The sequence below is a fragment of the Mirounga leonina genome, unplaced genomic scaffold, assembly GCF_011800145.1.
Source record: "Mirounga leonina isolate KUSES-001 unplaced genomic scaffold, KU_Mleo_1.0 Mir_168, whole genome shotgun sequence".
In the NCBI taxonomy this organism is placed as follows: domain Eukaryota; kingdom Metazoa; phylum Chordata; class Mammalia; order Carnivora; family Phocidae; genus Mirounga; species Mirounga leonina.
In genome coordinates, this window is record NW_023270426.1 from 33,004,567 (window position 1) to 33,026,811 (window position 22,245).

The 22,245-nt window shown below is 36.7% G+C and overlaps 1 protein-coding gene across 2 annotated transcripts in view; it reads left to right on the forward strand.

Annotated features, from left to right (window-relative positions):
* The window catches only part of GPBP1 (GC-rich promoter binding protein 1), a 71,389-nt gene that overhangs the window by 40,264 nt on the left and 8,880 nt on the right, over positions 1–22,245 (forward strand). The window contains exons 4-11 of one of the 2 annotated variants that reach the window (XM_035014459.1): positions 3,116–3,239; positions 3,366–3,589; positions 6,700–6,766; positions 7,818–7,877; positions 15,150–15,334; positions 15,927–16,067; positions 17,615–17,782; positions 18,245–18,432. In XM_035014459.1, coding sequence (XP_034870350.1) covers positions 3,116–3,239; positions 3,366–3,589; positions 6,700–6,766; positions 7,818–7,877; positions 15,150–15,334; positions 15,927–16,067; positions 17,615–17,782; positions 18,245–18,432 — 1,157 coding nt within the window. The remainder of the gene's footprint in view (positions 1–3,115; positions 3,240–3,365; positions 3,590–6,699; positions 6,767–7,817; positions 7,878–15,149; positions 15,335–15,926; positions 16,068–17,614; positions 17,783–18,244; positions 18,433–22,245) is intronic. The other variant, XM_035014460.1, reaches the window with a different exon arrangement.

A 22,245-nucleotide genomic window follows, 5' to 3' on the forward strand; every position in this document is an offset into this window, starting at 1 on the left:
CTGCATGCTCAAATACTTTGCATTAGATCAGGAGCCCTAATGGGCCCCCTTTTCTGGTTCACTTTCATTTAAGAGCTCAGCAGTACGTCGAGAGCCATATACCCTTTAAAAAGGGGGTGTACATGGCAGGCACATGGCACTGCTGTACTGGGAAATAGCCTCTGAGTATTTCACTACCCATCAAATTTTCTAACTATCTCTCTCTCTTTTTTTCTTTCTTTCTTTCTGGGAGCCTATAGTGTTTTTTGCTAGACTACGTGGAAGGTCCGGGACAGGAATCATCTGTCATCCTGCGGTATTCCCTAAATGGAACACTCTTGAGCATTTTCAGTAACAATTAGTACCAAGTTAAAACACAACAAACAATAGTACATTGAATTGCTCTAAAAGCCTCACCTGCAAGATCACTTTAATTTTTCTTTCCTACTGCTGAATTTTCCTCAAACTTCAAAATCAGTCAAATTGGGTCTTTGGGGCACCTTTTCTCACTACAGTGGCACAGACTAAGAAGTCTTGTACATGCACTTAAGGGTTACAATCCAAGCTTTTGGGAGATTACATGATTTCTTCATCTGTGAAAGTGGGAAAGTACACGGTGGAGGAGAAGATAGCTCTTTTGGGGATTGCATGTGTGGCTTGTAGGCTTACTGTTTCTCTTCTGATTTCCTCAACCCAGGGTTGATGTTGCTTCTCCTGTGTACCTTCTGGCTTCAGCAGACTCACAGGATGGGGCGTTTCCTGCCCCCATGCACCGCACTGACATGTCTTTTCCCACATTTCTCAGTATTTTCAGCCACCCCTATGCTTAGTACTGTCTCACTCCTCATGGGAGTGGGTAGATGGTGACTTGAGCACGTGTGTCTAGCAGAGCTATAAAAGTTTGTCCCTTTCCTTAAATACCAGTATACTTGACATTCTCATAAAGGCTGCTGAGGTTGATGTAGTAGGGAAGGGAGGGATCAGGGAGTACAGAGGGCACAGAACACTTCCACTCCAGGAAGCGAGGTTCTGCATTTATTTTGTTTCCAAGTAGGCCGTAGCCTTAACAAATTTTCTTCTAATGACTTTTTAATCTTTCTAAAACTGTATCCTCATTGCTGACCTCTATTTCATCTTTGGAGTTGTCTTGGTTCAGCAGCCACAGCAGTGTCTGCCTTTCAGGTGGGACCCCATTGTCATAATAAAAAATCCCATCGTTCTACTTGGGAGAGTTACCAAACCTAAAGCACTATTTGGACACCTGGTTTCAATTCTACTCTTTGCCAGTTGACTGCTAAACATTGAGGGACCTTTACTTCCACCTGTCACTTGGATGACAGCAGTTGCTGCCAGAATCTTGAGAGTCTTCGCTTATGCCCTAATGTGGCCTAGAGACCCTTGTATTTATTTTTTCTAGAAAATATAAGCTCTGTTAGCATTACATCCTCACCACCCAAACTGTTAGCGGTCCGTGAATGGTTTGCGTTTTTACCCTGCTTGGAAGCCTACCATGGTGACCTGTTACTACTGTTGCATGGATGCTGTCTGAAGATATGAGAATATCAAGGGGACTTATCTTGGCACAATAAGCAACATGAGGATGAGGCTGCTTCGGAGAGCAGCACCAGTAAGTCCCACAGTGACAATGTGGAGGGGCCCAGTGGATGACATGGGTATGTGCAGTGGGTTTACATTGCAACTAGAGACTCTGCTCCTTGTCCTGGAGGTGGTTGTAAGATAAGTCCAGCCCAGAGAAATGGTCAGGGCATTTTAAGAAAAGGTTTGAAGTTTTGATTATGATCTTATGAGATTAATGGGTTAATACTGGGAAAGAACAGCAACGTTTATAAACAGTTGTGACTTTCATGATTTTTATAGATTCCTAATTTTTGTTTATTTTTATTTTTTATTTTTTTTTTAAGATTTTATTTATTTGTCAGAGAGAGAGAGAGAGCACAAGCAGAGGGAGAAGCAGGCTTCTCGCCGAGCAGGGACCCCAACATGGGACTCGATCCCAGGACCCCGGGATCATGACCTGAGCCGAAGGCAGATGGTTAACCAACTGAACCACCCAGGCGTCCTTATAGATTTCCTAATTTTTAAAAATAGTTTTTGGGTTTTTTTTTTTTTTTTTTTTTAAGATTTTATTTAGGGGCACTTGGGTGGTTCAGTTGGTTAAGTTAAGTGTCTGCCTTCGGCTCAGGTCATGATTCCGGGGTCCTGGGATCAAGCCCCGTGTAGTCGGGCTCCCTGCTCATCAGGGAGCCTGCTTCTCCCTCTCCCTCTGCCTGCTGTTCCCGCAGCTGGTGTGTGCATGCACACACACACACATACACACACACTCTCTCTCTCTTTGACAAATACATACATAAAATCTTAAAAAAAAAATAAAGATTTTATTTATTGAGAGGGAGTGAGTGAGCATGAGCAGGGGGCCTGGGGAGAGGCAGAGGGAGAAGCAGAAGACACCCTGCTGAGCAGGGAGCTTGATCCCAGGACCCTGAGATCATGACCTGAGCCAGAGGCAGACACTTAACCGACCAAGCCACCCAGGCGCCCCTAAAAATAGTTCTTGTACATTTTTTTTTTTAAAGATTTTATTCATAAGTAATCCCCCCACCCAACATGGGGCTTGAGCTCAAAACACTGAGATCAAGAGTCGCATGCTCCACTGACTGAGCCAGCTAGGTGCCTCTATATATATTATTTAGATAATTTTTAAAAAACATTTGTTTTGGGGAAGAATTTGGAAATAAATCTGAAGAACTTAGAATTTTAGCTTCATTTGCCATAACTTTTCTGATACTAAAGAAAACCTTGAGCTATTTTAAATCAAGTAATGTATGATACGGAGTTTTACATTTTGTCATGTAAGAGGAAGTACACTATGTTTTGCCTTGTTTCCCTTATGGTGGCATTTTACTTCTAAAGTTTTTGGGTAAGTAGATGTCGTTAAGCTATTTCAGAATGATTTCTATTAGACAAAATAGACCAACAGCGGAATCTATCTTAATAAGTTACCAGTTATCAAATACACTGAAAGTAACTACAGAATGTTCTTAACCGTTTAGAATCTTGGAAATAAGTTAAGCCAGGTTTTATATGTGTGTTTACCTATGGGCTTATTTTGTTTCAGTCGTCAATAAACTTTGAGAAGCATTCTGAAAACTTTTCATGGACAGAAAATCGTTATGATGTGAATCGTCGACGACACAACTCCTCAGATGGCTTTGATTCTGGTATTGGACGTCCTAATGGAGGTAAAATTTGCTAAGAAATAAAAACTTAAGGATAATTTTCTTCATGCTTTTAAGAATGTTGACAGTGATTAACATTTAAGCATAACCATCTTTGAGTTTATAATACTTTACCATTATCAAATAAAGGTAATTTTGGAAGGAAAGAAAAAAATGGATGGCGGATGCATGGAAGAAATGGTACTGAAAACATAAATCATCGAGGGGGATACCATGGTGGAAGTTCCCGTTCTCGTAGCAGTATTTTCCATTCTGGAAAAAGCCAAGGACTACATGAAAACAGCATACCTGACAATGAAACGGGGAGGAAAGAAGACAAGAGAGAACGCAAACAGTTTGAGGCTGAGGATTTTGTAAGTTTCTTGTAGTTTAAATACAAATGAGGTTTCCGCAAGTGCCATTTTAATGTCAAGGCTTTCTCATGAGATTTTATCAGTATGGTTCATTTCCTATAGAAATCACACCAGACAGGTTCAATTATTTTTTATTTTTAGATTTTTATTTTTTATAGATTTATTTATTTTAGAGAGAGAGTGGGCGCGTGCATGTGTGAGTGGGAGCAGGGGGAAGGGCAGAGGACTAGGGGGAGAAAATCTCAAGAGGATTCCCTGCCGACTGTGGAGCCTGACGCAGGGCTCGATCTCATGACCCTGGGATAAATTACCTGAGCTGAAATCAAGAGTCAGATACTCAACTGACTGAGCCCCCTAGCCCACCCCCCCATCAGGTTCAATTATTTTTAATCCTTCCTTTTGTGAGGCTCTTTGTTTATATAATTCTCCCTTCCCAATTCCCCTCCCTCCTCCTACTTACTCCTGTGTCTTACGATACGATCTTTTATTTATTTATTTGAGAGAGATAGTGACCGAGGTAGCAAGAGAGATCACAAGCAGGAAGGAGAGGGAGAAGCAGGCTCCCGCTGAGCAGGGAGCCTGAAGTGGGGCTTGATCCCAGGACCCTGGCAACATGACTTGAGCCAAAGGCAGACACTTAACCGACTGAGCCACCCAGGCGCCCATGATACAATCTTTTAAAAACTTTCATCTCTAAAAAGCTTTTAAGCTTTTGGAAAGAATATTTTACCAGTATGTCTTGTTTAGACTGTCTCTTCTAAATAACATTTGATTATTCATATATTACTCTTAAGCTAATTCCAGGATAATTCTCCTGTCTTTCAAGTACTTTATTCAAAAGTTTAGGGGCGCCTGGGTGGCTCAGATGGTTAAGCGTCTGCCTTCGGCTCAGGTCATGATCCCAGGGTCCTGGGATCGAGCCCTGCATCGGGCTCCCTGCTCTATGGGAAGCCTGCTTCTCCCTCTCCCTCTCCCACTCCCCCTGCTTGTGTTCCTCTCTTGCTGTGTCTCTCTGTCAAATAAATAAAATCTTAAAAAAAAAAAAAAAAGTTTCTTAGTGGTCAGGGAAAGCAAACTAACTGTTAGCCTGTGTTAGATATAATTAGAAATGTTAACTCCACTCTTGGGGCGCCTGGGTGTCTCAGTTGGTTGAGCGTCTGCCTTCAGCTCGGGTCATGGTCCCAGGGTCCTGGGATTGAGCCCTGTGTTGGGCTCCCTGCTCAGCAGGGATTGTGCTTCTCCCTCTCACTGTCCCTCTGCCCCTCCTTCTGCTCGTGCGCGCTCTCTCTCTCTCAAAAAAATAAAATCTTAAAAAAATAAATAAAACAAGAAATGCTAACTTCACTCTTAAAAACAAGTATGAATTGGGTGCCTGGGTGGCTTAGTCAAGCGTCTGCCTTCGGCTCAGGTCCATGATCCCAGAGTCCTGGGATTGAGTCCCACATTGGATTCCCTGCTCGGTGGGGAGCCTGTTTCTCTGCCCCTCTCCTGGTTCGTGCTCTCTCTCTCTCAAATAAATAAATAAAATCTTAAAAAGAAAACATGGGGCACCTTGGGTGGCTCAGTCGTTAAGTGTCTGCTTTCAGCTCAGGTCATGATCCCAGGGTCCTGGGATCGAGCCCTGCATCGGGCTCCCTGCTCAGCGGGAAGCCTGCTTCTCCCTCTCCCACTCCCCCTGCTTGTGTTCCCTCTCTTACTGTGTCTCTCTCTGTCAAATAAATAAATAAAATCTTTAAAAGGAAAAAAAGTATGAACTAATCAGAAACAGAATTTTCTTAATTTTTCCTTATTCTTAAATCTCACTGTGTGGCTGTCTTAAACACTGTGCTTCTCCATTTGCATAAAAAATTGATCTAGTGTACAATCTTATTTATCTAGTATTTTTTGTGATTCATCCCTGGTAATTTATTTTTCTGTATACGCTCATTTTTCATTCCGTATCTTTTTGAGTGGCTGTATGAGTCTAGCTGTCGATACGTGGAACCAGATATCAACGTGCTTACTCTCACTGAGTTTCTATTCTATTAGATGCATTCATGACATGAAAAAGTAATTAGTATTTTGCAGAGAATTTAGACAAGAAGTGACTGGGTGGCTACTTTGGGAGGTCAGGAGAGGTTTCTCTAGGGAAGTGACATTTAACCTGGGACCTACTTGGTAAGGAGTGATCTTTGTTAAAACTGGAAGGAAGAGGGAAAGAATTAGTGTGAAGGCCTAACTAAGGTTGGGAGCGCTGAGCAGGGAGCCCGATTTGGGGCTCGATCTCAGGACCTTGGGATCATGACCCAAGCTGAAGGCAGATGCTTAACCAACTGAGCCACCCAGGCACCCTGAGGATAATAATATTTAAAGATTATTTCTTTGTTTTCCTTCTGGAAGTGAGAATAGTAACTATTTGGAGGGTTAGCAGAATAAGCTGAAAGGTTTATGAAGTCTTTTTTTTGTTTGTTTTAAGATTTTACTTATTTGACAGAGAGTGAGAAAGGGAACACAAGCAGAGGGAGTGGGAGAGGGAGAAGCAGGCTTCCCGCTGTGCCGGGAGCCCGATATGGGGCTCAATCCCAGGACCCTGGGATCTTGACCTGAGCTAAAGGCAGATGCTTAACTGACTGAGCCACCCAGGTGCCCCAGTATGCTTTTTTTTTTTTTTTTTAATTAATTTATGTGAGAGAGCGTGCCAAGTGTGCACTGGAAGTTGGGGTGGTAGGGGTGGGTAGAGGGGGAGAGAATCTCAAGCAGACTGCCCACTGAGTGCCAAGGCCCAGGTGGGGCTCTGTCCCAGGACCCATGAGATCATGACCTAAGCCGAAACTGAGTCGGATGCTCAACCAACTGAGCTACCCAGGTGCCCCTTCATTATGGTTTTGAGATTACTTTTGAAAAGGTTTACTTATTTTTTTTTAAGATTTTATTTATTTATTTGACAGAGCGCGCACATGGGCAGGGAGCCTGACATAGGGCTGGATCCCAGGATTCTGGGATCATGACCTGGGAGCCCAAGGCAGATGTTTAACCAACTGAGCTACCCAGGCGCCCCTAAAAGGTTTATTTTTAAAATATGTGGGCAGTGTGAACATTTGTTTTATTCTTTTTATTCCAATTTCTTTCAGCCGTCTTTAAATCCTGAATATGAGAGAGAACCAAATCAGAATAAATCTTTAGCTGCAGGTGTATGGGGTAAGTAATTTTTAATCTATCTTTGAGGGGTATAAAATGTTTATAGGTTTCACTTTTTTGTGTTTTTAAAAATAAATAGGCTAGAATTAAACTAAATATGTTTTTGAGTGCTCAGCTACATAAAAAGGTAGCACTTACCTTTTAAAAACAAGATATTGGGGTTAGAAAGAGTTTGATTTGAAAGACTTGATTTGTGCGTATTAGTACCATTAAGTATACTCGTGAGTTCAGTTTTTTTTTTTAAGGGTTATAAGTTAATGTAATGAATCAATGTCATTTCAAGAGCAGCCTGATAATCTAAGGAAACAAAAAACTTAGTTTAAATTAATTTTTAGTTTTTCACAGTTGAAAACTTACTTAACTGGAAAGATAAGTACTTCTAATCATCCTGTGACATAAAATTAATCTTTTTACTTACAAAAATGGTTATACATAGAGCGTATTAAATAATTGTATAAATTTGCCTGTGGAACTAATCTATGTTTGAAATTATTTGCCTTTTTGATTGTCAAAACTTAATGACATTTTTTGGGTAATGATTCCCTTTTCATTAAAACTGCTGAGTTTAATAATTTGATAGCATCTTACAGAAGATTAAACTGCACTCATAGTACAAATCAGACAGCTTTTTATAGATTTCAAGTGAAGTTTAAAATAATGGAAAAATTTTAATATGAAGATTTGATATCTGAAAAATTATTTGATGCCAAATTCAAAGGTGATGAATCCACTTTGGAACTTCTACACATGTTCATTTGTATTTTCCTATTGAAAATTATCAACTTACCAAAACAAAAGGATTGTGGCTTGTGACAGCATACTAGTCTTAATGACAAAGGCATTATTTTAAACTTTGCCACTTCCTCTGCTGTTCTTTATTGTATTTATGGGGTGATACTCTGGGGAATTACCTTGTTTTCTTTTAATCTCCCGATTTATTTAAGGGCTTTTTGAGGGTGGGGGTGGGGGTGGTCAGACACTTTTGTTAGAACCATGTGAATGGCATTGTTTTTTCTGTATTGCAAATTAGTATTTCTACCACTCTCCCCAGGCCTACACGCCCAGACACACACATACCCAACCAAAAAAATCTCCCAAGCTCCTCTCTTAGGTATGTTTCCTTATTATTCAGTTTTTCTGGGAACAGCTGATTGCTTAAGAATATAGAACCACCTGGAAGGTGTTAAATAGAATCTCTAAGAAATTAGGAATAATTTGGATTTGATTAGAATGAAAGTAAATAAAAAATCAATGTCAGTGAGCATTTGTCATATAAAACTACCTATAGATACTATTGGTACTGATCCTTGCTTAATTTAATAATTTTAGAAATGATTTAAAGGCAAATACATCTTTGAAAATATTGAGAATAAAATGTATTAATATAAAGATTTTGGTTCTGCTGTTTCAGGGTTGGTCTAAGGATTTTGAGCACTAGTTGAAAAGATGTTTAAAAGGAAGATGTACTCTTTACTGTGCCTTAGGTAAACTAAGAAGTGTGTCTGCATTAGAAAAAAGAAAATGGTTAATTGTGGCTTGATTAACTGTTAAATTCCCAGTACTTCCCATAGGAATACAATGAAGTTTTCATTGTATTACACTTCACTATTCCTTTCTCACTTCCCCCCTGGGTTCCCAAATACTGTTTTCCCCATTGCAACATTTAAAATAGCAATGTTCCTGAGGAAGACATGAGAGAATTTTAGGAAAGACTTCAGTAGAACTTTTCTAGTGCTACTTCCTTCCAGGTAAGTAAAAATTTAATAACAGAAATGTAATAAGTATTAAAAAAACAAACAAACCAGTTTGTCCCTGAAACTGTCCTTTTGTAGATCAGAAATTGCAAGAGTCTAAGCAATAATATCCCAGCTAAAAAAAAAAAATATTTGAGGGAAAGTAGTTAACCTGCTTAAAATACAGTTACATAAGTTTAATTTTACTTAGAACTTAATTAGCTTTTTTGGAAACACCTTCATGTAGCTTTTATCTGTGACTTCTTTATTATTTTGATCTTAATTAGGATCACTGTTGTTGAGTGCCTAAGATTAATGCTTACTAAAATTATCTCTATGTCCTTAATAATTTAAAACTAAAAAAGGTACTTGAGTGTGCCTGTGACAATTTAAAAATATTAAGTTGTGTGACTGATTTATTTGGGAGGTGAGAAAGAGAAAAAATGATGTGTATGTGTTTGTATGCTATTTGAGACATAATTAGTGATTGTTGATTTGTGTGTTTTCAGAAGTCCTACTGGCTGTTTTTGTGTTGATGATTATGTCAGCAATATATTACTGGCAGAAGCTAACATTTAGTACTTAAGATACTAAATAATGAAAAATTTCATTCACTAGTAATTAACTTAAGCATAGTCTTGTTTCAGCTCAGCATTTTTGTGTCTTTTCCTTGGTAACTTGATCTTTCCTGATTTTTGCTCATATTTGATAATGAAGCATTTTTATTTGTTTAGCTTTCTAAAAGCACATTAGTGACTATTTCTTAAAGATGGGTTATTTTCTAGAGAATTCCAGTGATAGTAGCCAAAAGCATATAGATTGAGTGACATGTTATATTGAGTTAGGTTATGATGAAAACCAGTAAGTTTTTTTTTTTTTAAATGAACTTTGTAAAATAGAATTAAGAGAAAGGAATAATCCTTCTTGAATGTCTTTGTAAAAGCACTCTTTTGATAGTTTATATGTGGAAATGGCTCTACTTTCCTTTAATATTTTTTATGAAAATCGTTGTTAAACTTGTAACAAGAAGAAGAAAAAGGTATTCCAACATATGTTCAGGGTTGAAAAGGGAAAATTAATAAGATTTTATTAGACAATTTGACAGAAGTAAATTTCAGTGGGTCAGAGTTAGAAGTATTATTTATTCATCACGTAAGTTGTTATTCTTTGAGAAGTGTGAATAATGTAGGGGACCTTGTTAAAAACACCATACCCCTACTGTTGGCATAAATTATACGTTAGTGAATCTCATTTGTTTGAGGCTCACATTTCTATAAATCAAAACAGATTTGTACAGAAAATTTTAAAAAATTGAAAACCAAAAAGATTAAAACTGCATCAATTTATATAAATCAGAAACATTTAATTTTCTGCATTAAAATTAGTGTTCACAATCGGAAATTGTCTTAATTGCTGTGGTACAGATTGAGTTTGATATTTGTGTATTGTGTCTTATGTGACTAAATTTCCTCTTCAAGTTAGTGTGAAAATTTAATTCACATGTATTTCACCCTTCATTTGGCTGTATGCTTTTGTTCATACATTCAGATTGCCTCTTTTCTTAGATCAAGATAATAAGGAACCTAGATCAGTAACTTGGCATCAGAAAACAGTGGACTTTGACCTCACTTGGTAGTATGCACTTACAGGCTTCTCATTCTGAACATTTAGTTATAGGCCTATTAGTAGTATTTTTAGTTGGGGATGGTAAACATTTTGAAGTATTTGGCCTAGCAATACTTTAATTTCCGTTTTCTCCACTGTATAATATAGTGGTTAAGGGTATTTGCTTTGGAATCAGATAGACCTGGGTCCAAACATTAGGTCTTTTACTTACGTAATGGTTATTTAGACTTTGGGCAGATGACTTAATCTGAGTGAATTTTCTGTGAGATGAGGATGATCGCAAATTTTTTTTTTTTTTAGATTTTATTTATTTGTCAGAGAGCGAGCACAAGCAGGGGGAGTGGTAGGCAGAGCAGGCAGAGGGCGAAGCAGACCCCTCGCTGAGCAAGGAGCCTGATGTGGAACTGGATCCCAGGACCCCGGGATCATGACCCGAGCCAAAGGCAGACACTTAACTGAGCCACCCGGGTGTCCCGAGGATGATCACAATTTTAATGAGAAAAGCATTGTTAATATTAAATTGTATAAAATATTTAACTATGAAATCAATTTGTTGTATAAAATCCTTGATCCCATTACAGGTGTGTAATGAATGTTAGTTATGTTCAAATCTAGTAAGCAGTGCATGTTCTAGTAGATTTATTAAAAAGCAAAAGGAATTTCTAAGTGAGAGATCAAAGAATAAAGTAATAAGGGACTGAATCTGAAAATATATTCAAGATACTTACATGGAGAGTAGTGGAAGACAGGATGAAAAATTGAGATGTCCTCTCTTAACTATACATGTTACCAAATTACTTTGTGCTACAGATGGCACTATTTTAATGATAACTTTTTCTCCAAAGAATTGAGCTAGTCCTCCTCCCACCATTGACTTTGTATTTAAGGAAAAGGACTATTATATTCATAAATCTTGGGAGAGCATAAATAACAAGATAATAAAGGGATATTTAAAGTCAGTTTCTGTTAGATTACAGTTTGTAAGGATAGTGGAAAATGATGGTATGAAAATCTTAAACCAATATTTGCCTTCAGGTGTTTGTTTTTTTTTTAAGATTTTATTTATTTGAGAAAGAGGGGAGGGGAGAGAGAGAGACTGAGCCAGGGGAGGGACAGAGGGAGAAGCAGACTCCCCCCACTCAGCAGGGAGTCTGCTGTGGGACTTGATCCCAGGACTCCAGGATCATGACCTGAACCAAAGGCAGATGCTTAACCAACTGAGCCACCCAGGCACTCTGCCTCCAGATGTTTTAAACTTATATTTAAAAGAATACCTGCTTATATGAGCTTGAGATAATAAGGTCATGTAATTTACAGAAGGAAGCACTTTCTAGTTCTTTTTTATTTAAGTGTTAAAGTCTTTCGCCAGTACGTAAATTTTCTCTTTTAAATAATAAGCAGTTTGGGTTTTTTCATATAGTTTACTAGTTGACAAAGTAAATGGAGAAAGTAGAGAAGGAGACATTGGATACTGTTTGAATCCAACAGCTTCAGTACTTTGAAGATTTAGGTCAGGAGAATTTGTAGAGAGAATCTGAACAGATGAATACGTTTGTAAGTACAGTTGACCTTTGGACAATGCAGGAGTTGGGGGCCTTAATGCCCCCTCCCCACTCAGTCGAAAATCCATGTATAACTTTTGACCCCCCCCCAAAAAAAAACTTCTTTCTAATAGTTATTGTTGTTTGGAAGCCTTACTGTTAGCACAGGTGATTAACACATTTTATATATTACATGTATTATATATTCTTAAAGTAAGCTAGAGAAAAGAAAACATTAAGAAAACCGTAAGGAATAGAAAATTGTACTTTTATTTATCGGGGAAAAAACCTGCATATAGGTGGACTGGTACAGTTCAAACCTTGTTATTCAAGGGTCAACCGTAATATAAAGTGAATATAAATGACTCTAAGTTTGGCAACTAGTGCTGCCATCACGCTTTACATTTATGTAATGATTGCTGTTAAGAACACGTTCTCATTTTTATTTTTATTTAGTTTGAGAGAGAGGGAGCGTGCAAGTGGGGAGAGGGAGACAATCTAAGCAGACTCCTGAGCTCAGAGCCTGACGAGGGGCTCTATCCCAGGACCCTGGGATCATGACCTGAACTGAAATCAAGAGTTGGATGCTTAACCGACTGAGCCACCCAGGCACCCCCACTTTCTTATTTTTAAGTGGTCAGGCTCAGTTTATTCAGGATAGTTGCACAGGACTTAAGTTAGTCTGTATTATGTTTATTTCTGTCACAATTTTTCTCATTTTCCATAATGTTAAATCAACCTAAAATTTGATACAATATTGAAATATAATTGGAAGCGTATTGGGGATAGTATTTGACTTTTTTGGACATTTTTTTTAGTATTTTTTAAAAAACTTTTCACAGTAACTCTGTGACAGGAACTATTGATTTTCATTTTATAGATGAGAGAGTTCATAAGATTAGAGCAAGATTCTATAAATTTGGTACACAGTACATGTCTTAACCTGTACTCTAATATTTGAATATGAATGCCTGATGAGTGCATTAGCACCATGTCTGCTGCTTTTCTCTCTCAAACCCTATCATCTTCCTTTAGGTACCTTTATCATCTTTTACTTTGCTGCTTAGTCTTCTATGATTGATTTATTATGCTTCACCTTTCTTCTTCTTTTTTTTAAGTACACTTCACACCTAACGTGGGGCTTGAACTCACGACTCTGAGATCAAGAGTTGCATGCTCTACTGACTGAGCCAGTTAGGCATCCTTTCACGTTCTTTTTTAATAGAGTGTTTTATCTTTGTACTAAAGGCCTTTTTGAGGAAGAAGCCAGAATATTTCTTGCTCTGGATGTCTAAGAATCCAAATTTAGGAAAGTGAATTTTGTAGTCAGGTACTATGTTGAGGCTTAAAGATAATATACCTGTTTTGCTTATGTATTCTCTTTCTCTTTGACCTTTTAATTTTGATTGTTCATGCACAAAATATTTTACTTTTTTTTTTTCCTCGAACCTTCAGCCTTCCATGTGGGATCATTTTCCTTCTGCCTGCGGTACATTGTTTAGGATTTCCTTTAGTAGGGATCTTTTCTTAGTGGTTGATCTTTGAACAAAAGTTTCACTTCTGCCCTCTGCCATGTATGTTTTTTTTCAAGTCCTGTTTATAATCCAAGATTTTGTAAGGCTGATTAGTCCCATCCTCAGCTGTTAGGTTCCTTTGTGGATACGCTAAAGTTTTTTTCTTTATTTTTTTCTCTAGAAGTGTGAGGTTGACATCACCTCTTGCAGATGACCCTTTTCCTGTTGTATTTGTTTTCTTCCCTCATTATAGTAATTTTAACATAAGGACCTACTAAAAGGTAAAGAAGATAAATGTGTGCTTAATGGGCCATATTGAACTGGAAGTGCTTCTCAGTCATGTTTGAATTTCTTTAATTGTGGTGTACTGATAGAAATGTCCTCTGCTTCAACACTTGAATTTCTCTGAGACCTTGAAACTTAATACCGTATGCATTTCCCAGCACCATTCATTCCCGATTCCTGAGTTTCATTTAGAGTTTGAATACCAGGCTGTTAAGAATTTCTCTTAAATTTGAATTTTAAGAATCGCTAATTTCTCTCTCTTTTTTTTTTTACAATTTTATTCACACTGTCGTCATCTGTTTACCAGAAGTAATAATTGCAAAACTTAAATTGTTTAGTGCTATTTCTAGCATTCTGCATTCACCTGTGTTTGAGATCTTTATTCTTAATTTTTGTTTTGTTGACTTAATTTTCTACGTTCTTTAGAAAAGCTGTATATTGCTTATTTAATTTCTGTGTTGTGTGCCTGAAGATTTCTTTCTTAGCCTTTATTTCTTAGGTCTTTTAAGGCCTCCAAGAAGTTGGAATGTTTGCCTTAGTAGGTGAGCCATATGTTTAACCTGTGCAAAGATTTGCTATTTGCTCTAGGTCCTTGTTCTTTTGTACTTCACCATTAAAATAAATGAAGCATCGTACCAGCTGTATATTTTGAGGAGTTTGAAGCCTCAGATAAACTTTGAGAGTACCTTCATGTCCCTCCAAATCCTTGTGTAGTTTAGTTTTTGAGATGATTTAGTAGAAAGTTTGGTTTAGTTTGTTTGAGGTTGGGCATCCTCACAAACATGTAGGCAACTTGTTATGCTAATTTTGATTTAGATTTTCTAAGCTTTCTCCCTTAAGTTAATTCTTTTACTCTAAGCTCTCCAACTATGAAAGTGATACTTTGAGAATTTTTCTAAGGGAGGAAACACTTCACAATAATTGTGAACATGCTCATGTGTAACACCTACACTAACTAAACTCTAGGGGTATACATAAACTAAACTCTGTGGGCAGTTTTCCATGTTTTAACAACTGCAGTTTTCTTGAGAAAAACGCTTTGAGTTAGCAGCTATTTGTAGTACTATCTTCAGAAGGGTTGAACTCGTTGCCCTGTAACTTTTGCATAATGCCTTCATTGTAGTTAGATGGGCAATAAATGTTTGAATGACTTGGTATTGTGAAAATAGAATTCTATTTTCTGTTAGTCATAACTTTAATAGAAATTTAGAAATAGAAGGACTGTAGTTTCTTGTTTATTGGTAATAACTATATAAGTGAGATAAGAATGAGAAGGAATTAGGAAAAATGTCTTTAAAATGGAAAAGGCAAAAATATAATGTACTTTATCTTCCAAGTCTTAGGCACAACTAGGGTGAAATTTGCATTTAAAAAAACTAAAAATGTTAGAGTGTAAATTAATCTTGATTTGGTCATAGTTAATATTCTAGGCCACTGTTGAGCTGAAATCATCTGTATTACTTGACATTGCTCAATTCTTGCTGTATTCTGTTTGATTATGTTGTAGCTTTTATTTCTGAAGCAGGAATATAGCTCATACTTATTTAGCTTAATTATTTTATCCAGGAAGCAGCTATTATTTTTAAATATAATCAAGGTTTGGAATATGCTGTTTTTTGGGTGATTTAATTTTATGCTAAAATTTAAGCTGTGTGTAACTCTTGCTTGTGCTTTATTTATGCAGAATATCCTCCGAATCCTAAATCTAGAGCTCCAAGGATGCTGGTCATTAAGAAAGGTAATACAAAAGACTTACAGCTATCTGGATTCCCAGTGGTAGGAAATCTTCAATCACAACCAGTTAAGAACGGGACTGGTCCAAGTGTTTATAAAGGCTTAGTCCCTAAACCTGCTGCTCCACCTACAAAAGTAAGTTCTAAATTGTTAAAATGCAAGTTTTAAGTTGGTACCAATTTGAGTTACTTAGGAAAAGAATGTTAAAAATTTTACACCAAAGTGAGGGGGTTGTTGGTGGGGTACTGACTGTTAAGTGGGAAGAGTTGACTCATTGTGTGTCATTAATTTTAGTTACTTTTTAAATGGTGCGTTTGTCCATGTATATGTTTTCTTGTTTCACTAGTAGTAAATGGAATCAAAAATTTCGTTTTGCCAGATTAATCTATGATATATATGCTTAATAATATATAGTGCTGTTACCTTGGTGTTCGGTTTTATGTTTTTGGAGCTCCCACTTGTGTTTTTTGATAAAGCAAACCTAACTTCAGGTTGATAAAACTTTGAAAAAAATAACATTGCAGCCAGATGTTTTTATCTGAATGCCAGCCTTTGATTTTATTTGTAGGAAAAGATAGAAGAGAAATATGTAGGAATGATTAAGATGTAATACAAAAATAATTGTTTTATGAGTTGTATGTGTAGTCATTTTTATACTGTAGGGTTCACTTTGTTCTCCGTATAATCTGTTTTTGAAACACATTAATGTTTGTATGTTTTTCTTTAGCCTACACAATGGAAAAGCCAAACTAAAGAAAATAAAGTTGGGACTTCTTTCCCTCATGAGTCTACATATGGTGTTGGCAACTTCAATGCTTTTAAATCAACTGCCAAGAATTTTAGTCCATCAACAACTTCAGTGAAAGAGGTATGTCATCTGGAATTATTCCTGAGGAATGCAGCATATTTTAATTATGATAATTTAATTAACAGTGGGCAGAAGGCATAGATTCATTAAATGAATATATTAAAATGAGGTATTTCCGTTCCTTCGGAAGACTTGCATTGAGATACTTTGATCTTTGCTAATCATTTTTGCCCTTTTTAAAGTAGGAATAATTTAAATATTTTTAAACAAAATTCCCAAGTATCCTAAAATGTAGAGAAAATAATACAGTGAAATGCCCACTTAACAATCAGCCACAAGTACAGATTTTTAAAAGAATTATGACAATTGCAATTTTGACATTTGTGATAGTTATGCTGTAAGATTGAACCTTGACTAAAAATGAGGATTTGTATCATACAATCTTTTGGGAATGATGGACATTTTGTTAGTGTTAACACTCAAGGGGCCAGAGAGGAGAGGAGGAAGAGAAAGATCAATATTGTTATTTTATGGACTTTGAATGCCTGGTAGCTTAAGTATCTCTCTGTCATTGGACCAAGTTTCTGAAGTTTCTAAGACCAGGGAGTTCCCTGATTAGTTCAGGGTCAAAAGGCATTTGTTTCTATGTTGCTACACTTGAAATTGCCCTGTGTACTGTACTGGAACATCATAGCCCCTCATTTAGTGTTATGTATGTATGTATGTATGTATGTAGGTATGTATTTATTTATTTATTTAAAGATTTTATTTATTTGAAAGAGAATGAGAGAGAGAGAGAGCACATGAGTGGGGGAAAGGTCAAAGGGAGAAGCAGACTCCCCGCTGAGCAGGGAGCCCGATGCGGGACTTGATCCCAGGACTCCAGGATCATGACCTGAGCTGAAGGCAGTCGCTTAACCAACTGAGCCACTCAGGCACCCTACTGGTTTTTAATAAACCAGTAAACTTAGAAATTCAGAACTGGGATGAGAGGACCAGCATTCTCAGCTGGTAATAGTGGGTTAGATTCCTTATCGTCTGTAGACATTATTGCCAACAGTTAGGCATTATGGTAATTTTCCTTGGCTAAAAATCCTGTGACACAGAGTTTTAACATTCTATTTTCTATTGTATTCCACTGTCAAAACAAAACACCAAAAACAAAGGGACTCTAGTACATGTCCCTCCCCATCTCCCTCCTGCTCTGCCACAAACATTTTCCTTGGTGAAATCCTACCTGATAAACTCTGTGTATCTGTTTGTAAATAATTATAAAATAGATTTTATTGGAGTTGTTTAAATTAGAGCCTTAGAATTCTGTCCTGTATGTATTATAGGCATATTTAAATAGGTTTACGATGTTTTATAAAATTATATTTAAGCTTTCAATTTAGAACAACAGTTGTTAGTAGTGTCAGACCTTAATTGTTTTATGGGATAAGAAAAAATTTTACTCATTCAGTGGGATAAATAAAACAGGGATAGAGGAAAGTAAGACTTGAAAATCAATTTTGTATTGTGAGTAGGGTGAAATAGGAAGTTGTGGTAATTAACTTTATATTGATACTGTCTACATATTTATTAATATTTCTGAATTTTTTTCTTAGTGTAACCGCTCAAATTCCTCTTCACCTGTTGACAAACTTAATCAGCAGCCTCGTCTAACCAAACTGACACGTATGCGCACTGATAAGAAGAGTGAATTTTTGAAAGCATTGAAAAGGGACAGAGTAGAAGAAGAACATGAAGATGAAAGTCATGCTGGCTCAGAGAAGGTAACTCTTGGTTTGACATTAACATATCATTGAAATATTTGGGAGATACCCTTTAAGACCTTTGAATAAACTTTAATCAAGATAGTCATCTCTGTTTAAAAAAAAAAAAAAAAGTCATCTCCCTGAAAGCAAGGCTAGTTTACTATTTGTATAAAGAATGACTTCTTTCGGAAGTAGATTTTTATCATTCTTTTGTTCTATGCAAAATGATGTTTTCTTCTCTGTTGTCCCGTCTTGCCTACTTTAATCCTTTTGATGGCGTTTGTTGAATAAATGTGAAGACATAGAGTCGGAAAGCCGTGGGTATCCTTCACAGCTTAATTTTATATCTTCTGAGGAGGTCTCCTAAACTTAATGGTTATAATACTTATTATATGGAAATCTAACCAGAATCTCTTAAGGTTTTCAACAGCTATATTCTCTAACTCATTCTTTTTTTTTTTTTAACTCCCTAAAAATCAGGATGAGGATTCATTTAATTTGCATAACAGCAATAGTACTCACCAAGAAAGGGATATAAACCGAAACTTTGATGAAAATGAAATTCCACAGGAGAATGGCAATGCCTCAGTAATTTCCCAGCAGATCATTCGGTCTTCAACCTTCCCACAAACTGATGTTCTTTCCAGTTCACTTGAGGCAGAACACAGGTTAGTACTCATTTTTACTTTTTTCTCTGCATGTTTTACATCCAGGGTTTTAATATTAGTGTAGAAATCTTGTGATTTATTTAACAGTTTTATTGAGCTGTTTACCACAAATTTCGCCTATTTTAAGTGTACAGTTAATGATTTTTGGTATATTCAGAGCTGTGCAACTGTCTTCACATTCTGATTTTACATTTCTATCTCCCCTAAAAGAAACCTTGTGGTCATTTGCATTTATTTCTATTTTTTCCTCTGTGTCTTAGGTAACTACTAATCTGTTTTCTTTACAGATTTGCCTTTGCTGGATATTTTCTTCACATAGAATCATATATTGGTGTTTTATGTCTGGCTTCTTTCACTTAGCATAATGCTTTCAAGATTCATTTTGTAGCGTGTGTCACTACCTTGTGTATCTTTATTAATAGTACACTATAGCTTTTATCACATTTTGTTCATTAGTTTTGATGGGCATTGAGTTGTTTGTACTTGATGAGTATTCTGGATAATGCTACTGTAGGAGCATTCATGTCTAACTTTTTGTATGGACATGTTTCTTGTTCTTTTGGTGGGTGGATATCAGGAGTGGAATTGCTAGGACATAAGCTTAACAGTTTGAGACTGCCAAACTATTTTCCAAAATGACTACCATTTTACATTCTCATCAACAATATATGAAGGTTCCAGTTCTGCATATTTTCACCAACACCTTTTACCATCTGTCTTTGATTTAGCCATTCTGATGGATATGAAGTATCTTTTTGTGGTTTTTAATAATGCATTTCACTTTAAAAATCAGTGTTGACTGTCTTGAGTATCTTTTCAAGTACTTGTTAGCCATTTGTATGTCTTCTGTGAAGAAATACCTGTTGAAATTCATTGCCCATTATTAAATTGTATTATTTGTCTTATTGAATTGTGTAAGAGTTCTGTATATATTTTTTTAATATAAGTCCATAATATATAATTTGCAGATATTTTTTCCCATTTTGACTTGTTTTTTCATTTTTTCAGTGGTGCCCTTTGAAATATAAAAACATTACATTTGGTGAAGTCATTTTATCAGATTTTTTCCCCTTTATTCCTTTTTGCATGTTTCGTTCATGGTGTGAGGTATAAGGGTCCAAATTAATCCTTTTCCATGTGGATATCCAGTTGTCTCAATATGTGATTTATTTTTTATTGCAAACTTTCAAGAGCACTTTGCGCTTCCATTATTACAGTCTTTAAACAGTTTTTAAATAGGGAACTCAAGTTTAAGAATTGAAGAGTATTGAAGTCTAGAGTGAACTTTTATGTTTTCTTCTTCTAGGGTTGTAGAGGTAAGAGCAGGTATTGTAGAAATTTCTTAACCCTTCATGTGGTCTTAAAATAAACCACAGGGTTCAGCATTAGTATATGAAGGACTTAAGGACTTCTGCTTAATTCCTTTTGATTTTTTTGTTGTTTTAATTAAGCAGACTTTTATTAAAGCTTAAATTGTGGTATAGAGATATACTTCAGCTGATCTAACTCAAACACCATGAAGGGAGAAATTATGGCACCAAAACTTACCCTCTCTACCATATATACTAGTATTAATTTTCATTTTTTTTCTATTGAAGACCTTATTTATTTGAGAGGGAGAGAGAGAGCATGAGCTGGAAGAGGGGCATAGGGAGAGAGAGAAGCAGACTCCTCTTTAAGCAGGGAGCACTTTGTGGGGGCTGGATCCCAGGATCCTAAGATCCTGACCTGAGCTGAAGGTGGATGCTTAACCGACTGAGCCACCCAGATGCTCTTACAGTTTTCATTTGTATAGGCTTTGTTCCATACATATTTATACAGTTTTTCAGTGTAACTACTAAAGCAATAAAATGCTAATATGTACAGTTATATGGTCATATCATTACCCTGTAATTGCTTTGTGTAGATTGAATTTTTTTTCCATTAAAAATTTTTACATCCTGGGGCGCCTGGGTGGCTCAGTTGGTTAAGCGACTGCCTTCGGCTCAGGTCATGATCTTGGAGTCCCGGGATCGAGTCCCACATCGGGCTCCCTGCTGAGCAGGGAATCTGTTTCTCCCTCTGACCCTCCTCCCTCTCATGCTCTCTGTCTCTCATTGTCTCTCTTGCAAATAAATAAAATCTTAAAAAAAAAAAAAAATTTTTTTACATCCTGAGATGCCTGGGTCGTTCAGTCCTATTTAGCGTCCACCTTCGCCTCGGGTCATGATCCCAGGGTTCTGGGATCGAGTCCAATGTCAGGGCTCCTTGCTCAGGGGGGAGCCTGCTTTTCCCTCTGCCTGCTGCTCCCCCCTGTTTGTGTTCTCTCTCTCTGATAAATAAATAAAATCTTAAAAAAAAAAAAGTTTTTTTTTTTTTTAAACATCCTTTAGGACCGGGCTCAATGTGGAGTGATACTTAACAGCCTAGGTGGTTGACTTGACTTTCTGTTTAGTTTCATGCCATTTCTCTTAGAACTTCATTTAATTTTAGGACAGTGGGGACATAGGCTTATACCTACTGTGGAATAACTTTTAAAAATTTATATTAAAGACCCCTTTATGTCTTTGTCTTTCTGGCCCAATTCATACATTATTCTTTATCTCCATGATGGTTTTTGTTCCCCTTTACCAGACCATGTCTTGCTCTTTTTAGATGTGGCTATAACTATTATATATGAGAATGTAGGCATTTGTTTTAATTTTGTAATCCTCCTGTACCAACTTGGACTTCCTTTTACAAATAATTTATTGGGTGGATGATAAATGTGAATGCCCATTTGATGAGAGTTAATTTAACTAGATTAATTTTAAGCTAACTTAACTAGGTAGTATCTTTAAATTTACTTGTTTGGGCAAAACTGTATTTTGTTACTATGCATTTAGTATGAATGGATCAGTAACCACACTTTTTATTCCCACCCAAAGGGTAGGATTCCCTTTACCTCATGATACAGTTTATGACTTGTGACTCTGATCGTAGGCCAAGTAGTGGTTGCAATGTCATACATGCAGAAACTCCTTTTTGAAAAGACAGGTGTAAGTAGACATTTCAGTGTTTTTTCCCATTCTAGTAGAAACATTGTATACCTCCTTTGAAGCCACTGTTCTGTAGTATGGATATAATTCATGAAACTATTTACCTACTGATCAGGGATCCTTCTCTGTGTTTCTTTTTTACAAGTAGTGCTCCTGTGAAGCATCTGGATACCTCAGTTAGTTCAGCGTCTGACTCTTGATTTTGGCTCAGGTCATGATCTCAGGTTCGTGAGATCAAGCCTCTTGTCGCATTCTGTGGTCAGCATGGAGTTTGCTCGAGATTCATTCTCTCCCTCTGCCCCTCCCCCTGCTTGCACTCTTTTTCTCTCAAAAGAAATAAATAAAATCTTTAAAAAAAAAGTGCGCATGTGAATATCCTTTATTATATCCTTAAACATTTGTGTGTGTATAAAACAGACTACTGGGAATGAAGTTGATTGGTCAAATGGCACACATAATTAATCAGATTCTGCCATGTTAGTACCCAAAGATGTTTTTCCAGTTCCCATTCTCACCAGTAGTCATTTAAATATTTCTAGTCAGGCAGTTGATAGAAAAGAATAAGTCTTGTGCAGAGAAAGTGTACAAACCATATGTTCTAATGATAGTAAAAGATGAATTCTAAAAATCTTTTTTAGGGAAATACAGCATAGGCAATAAAAGAATGAAAATAATTACTTGTAGAAACTGTTAAGGCTGTAGTAAAAGTTGAAACTTTACTAAATAGTCAAGTCAAAACTTGAGTACTTTTTTGTTTTTGTATTTGCCTTCAGTATTTTGTGGCAAAAGAAGGTTG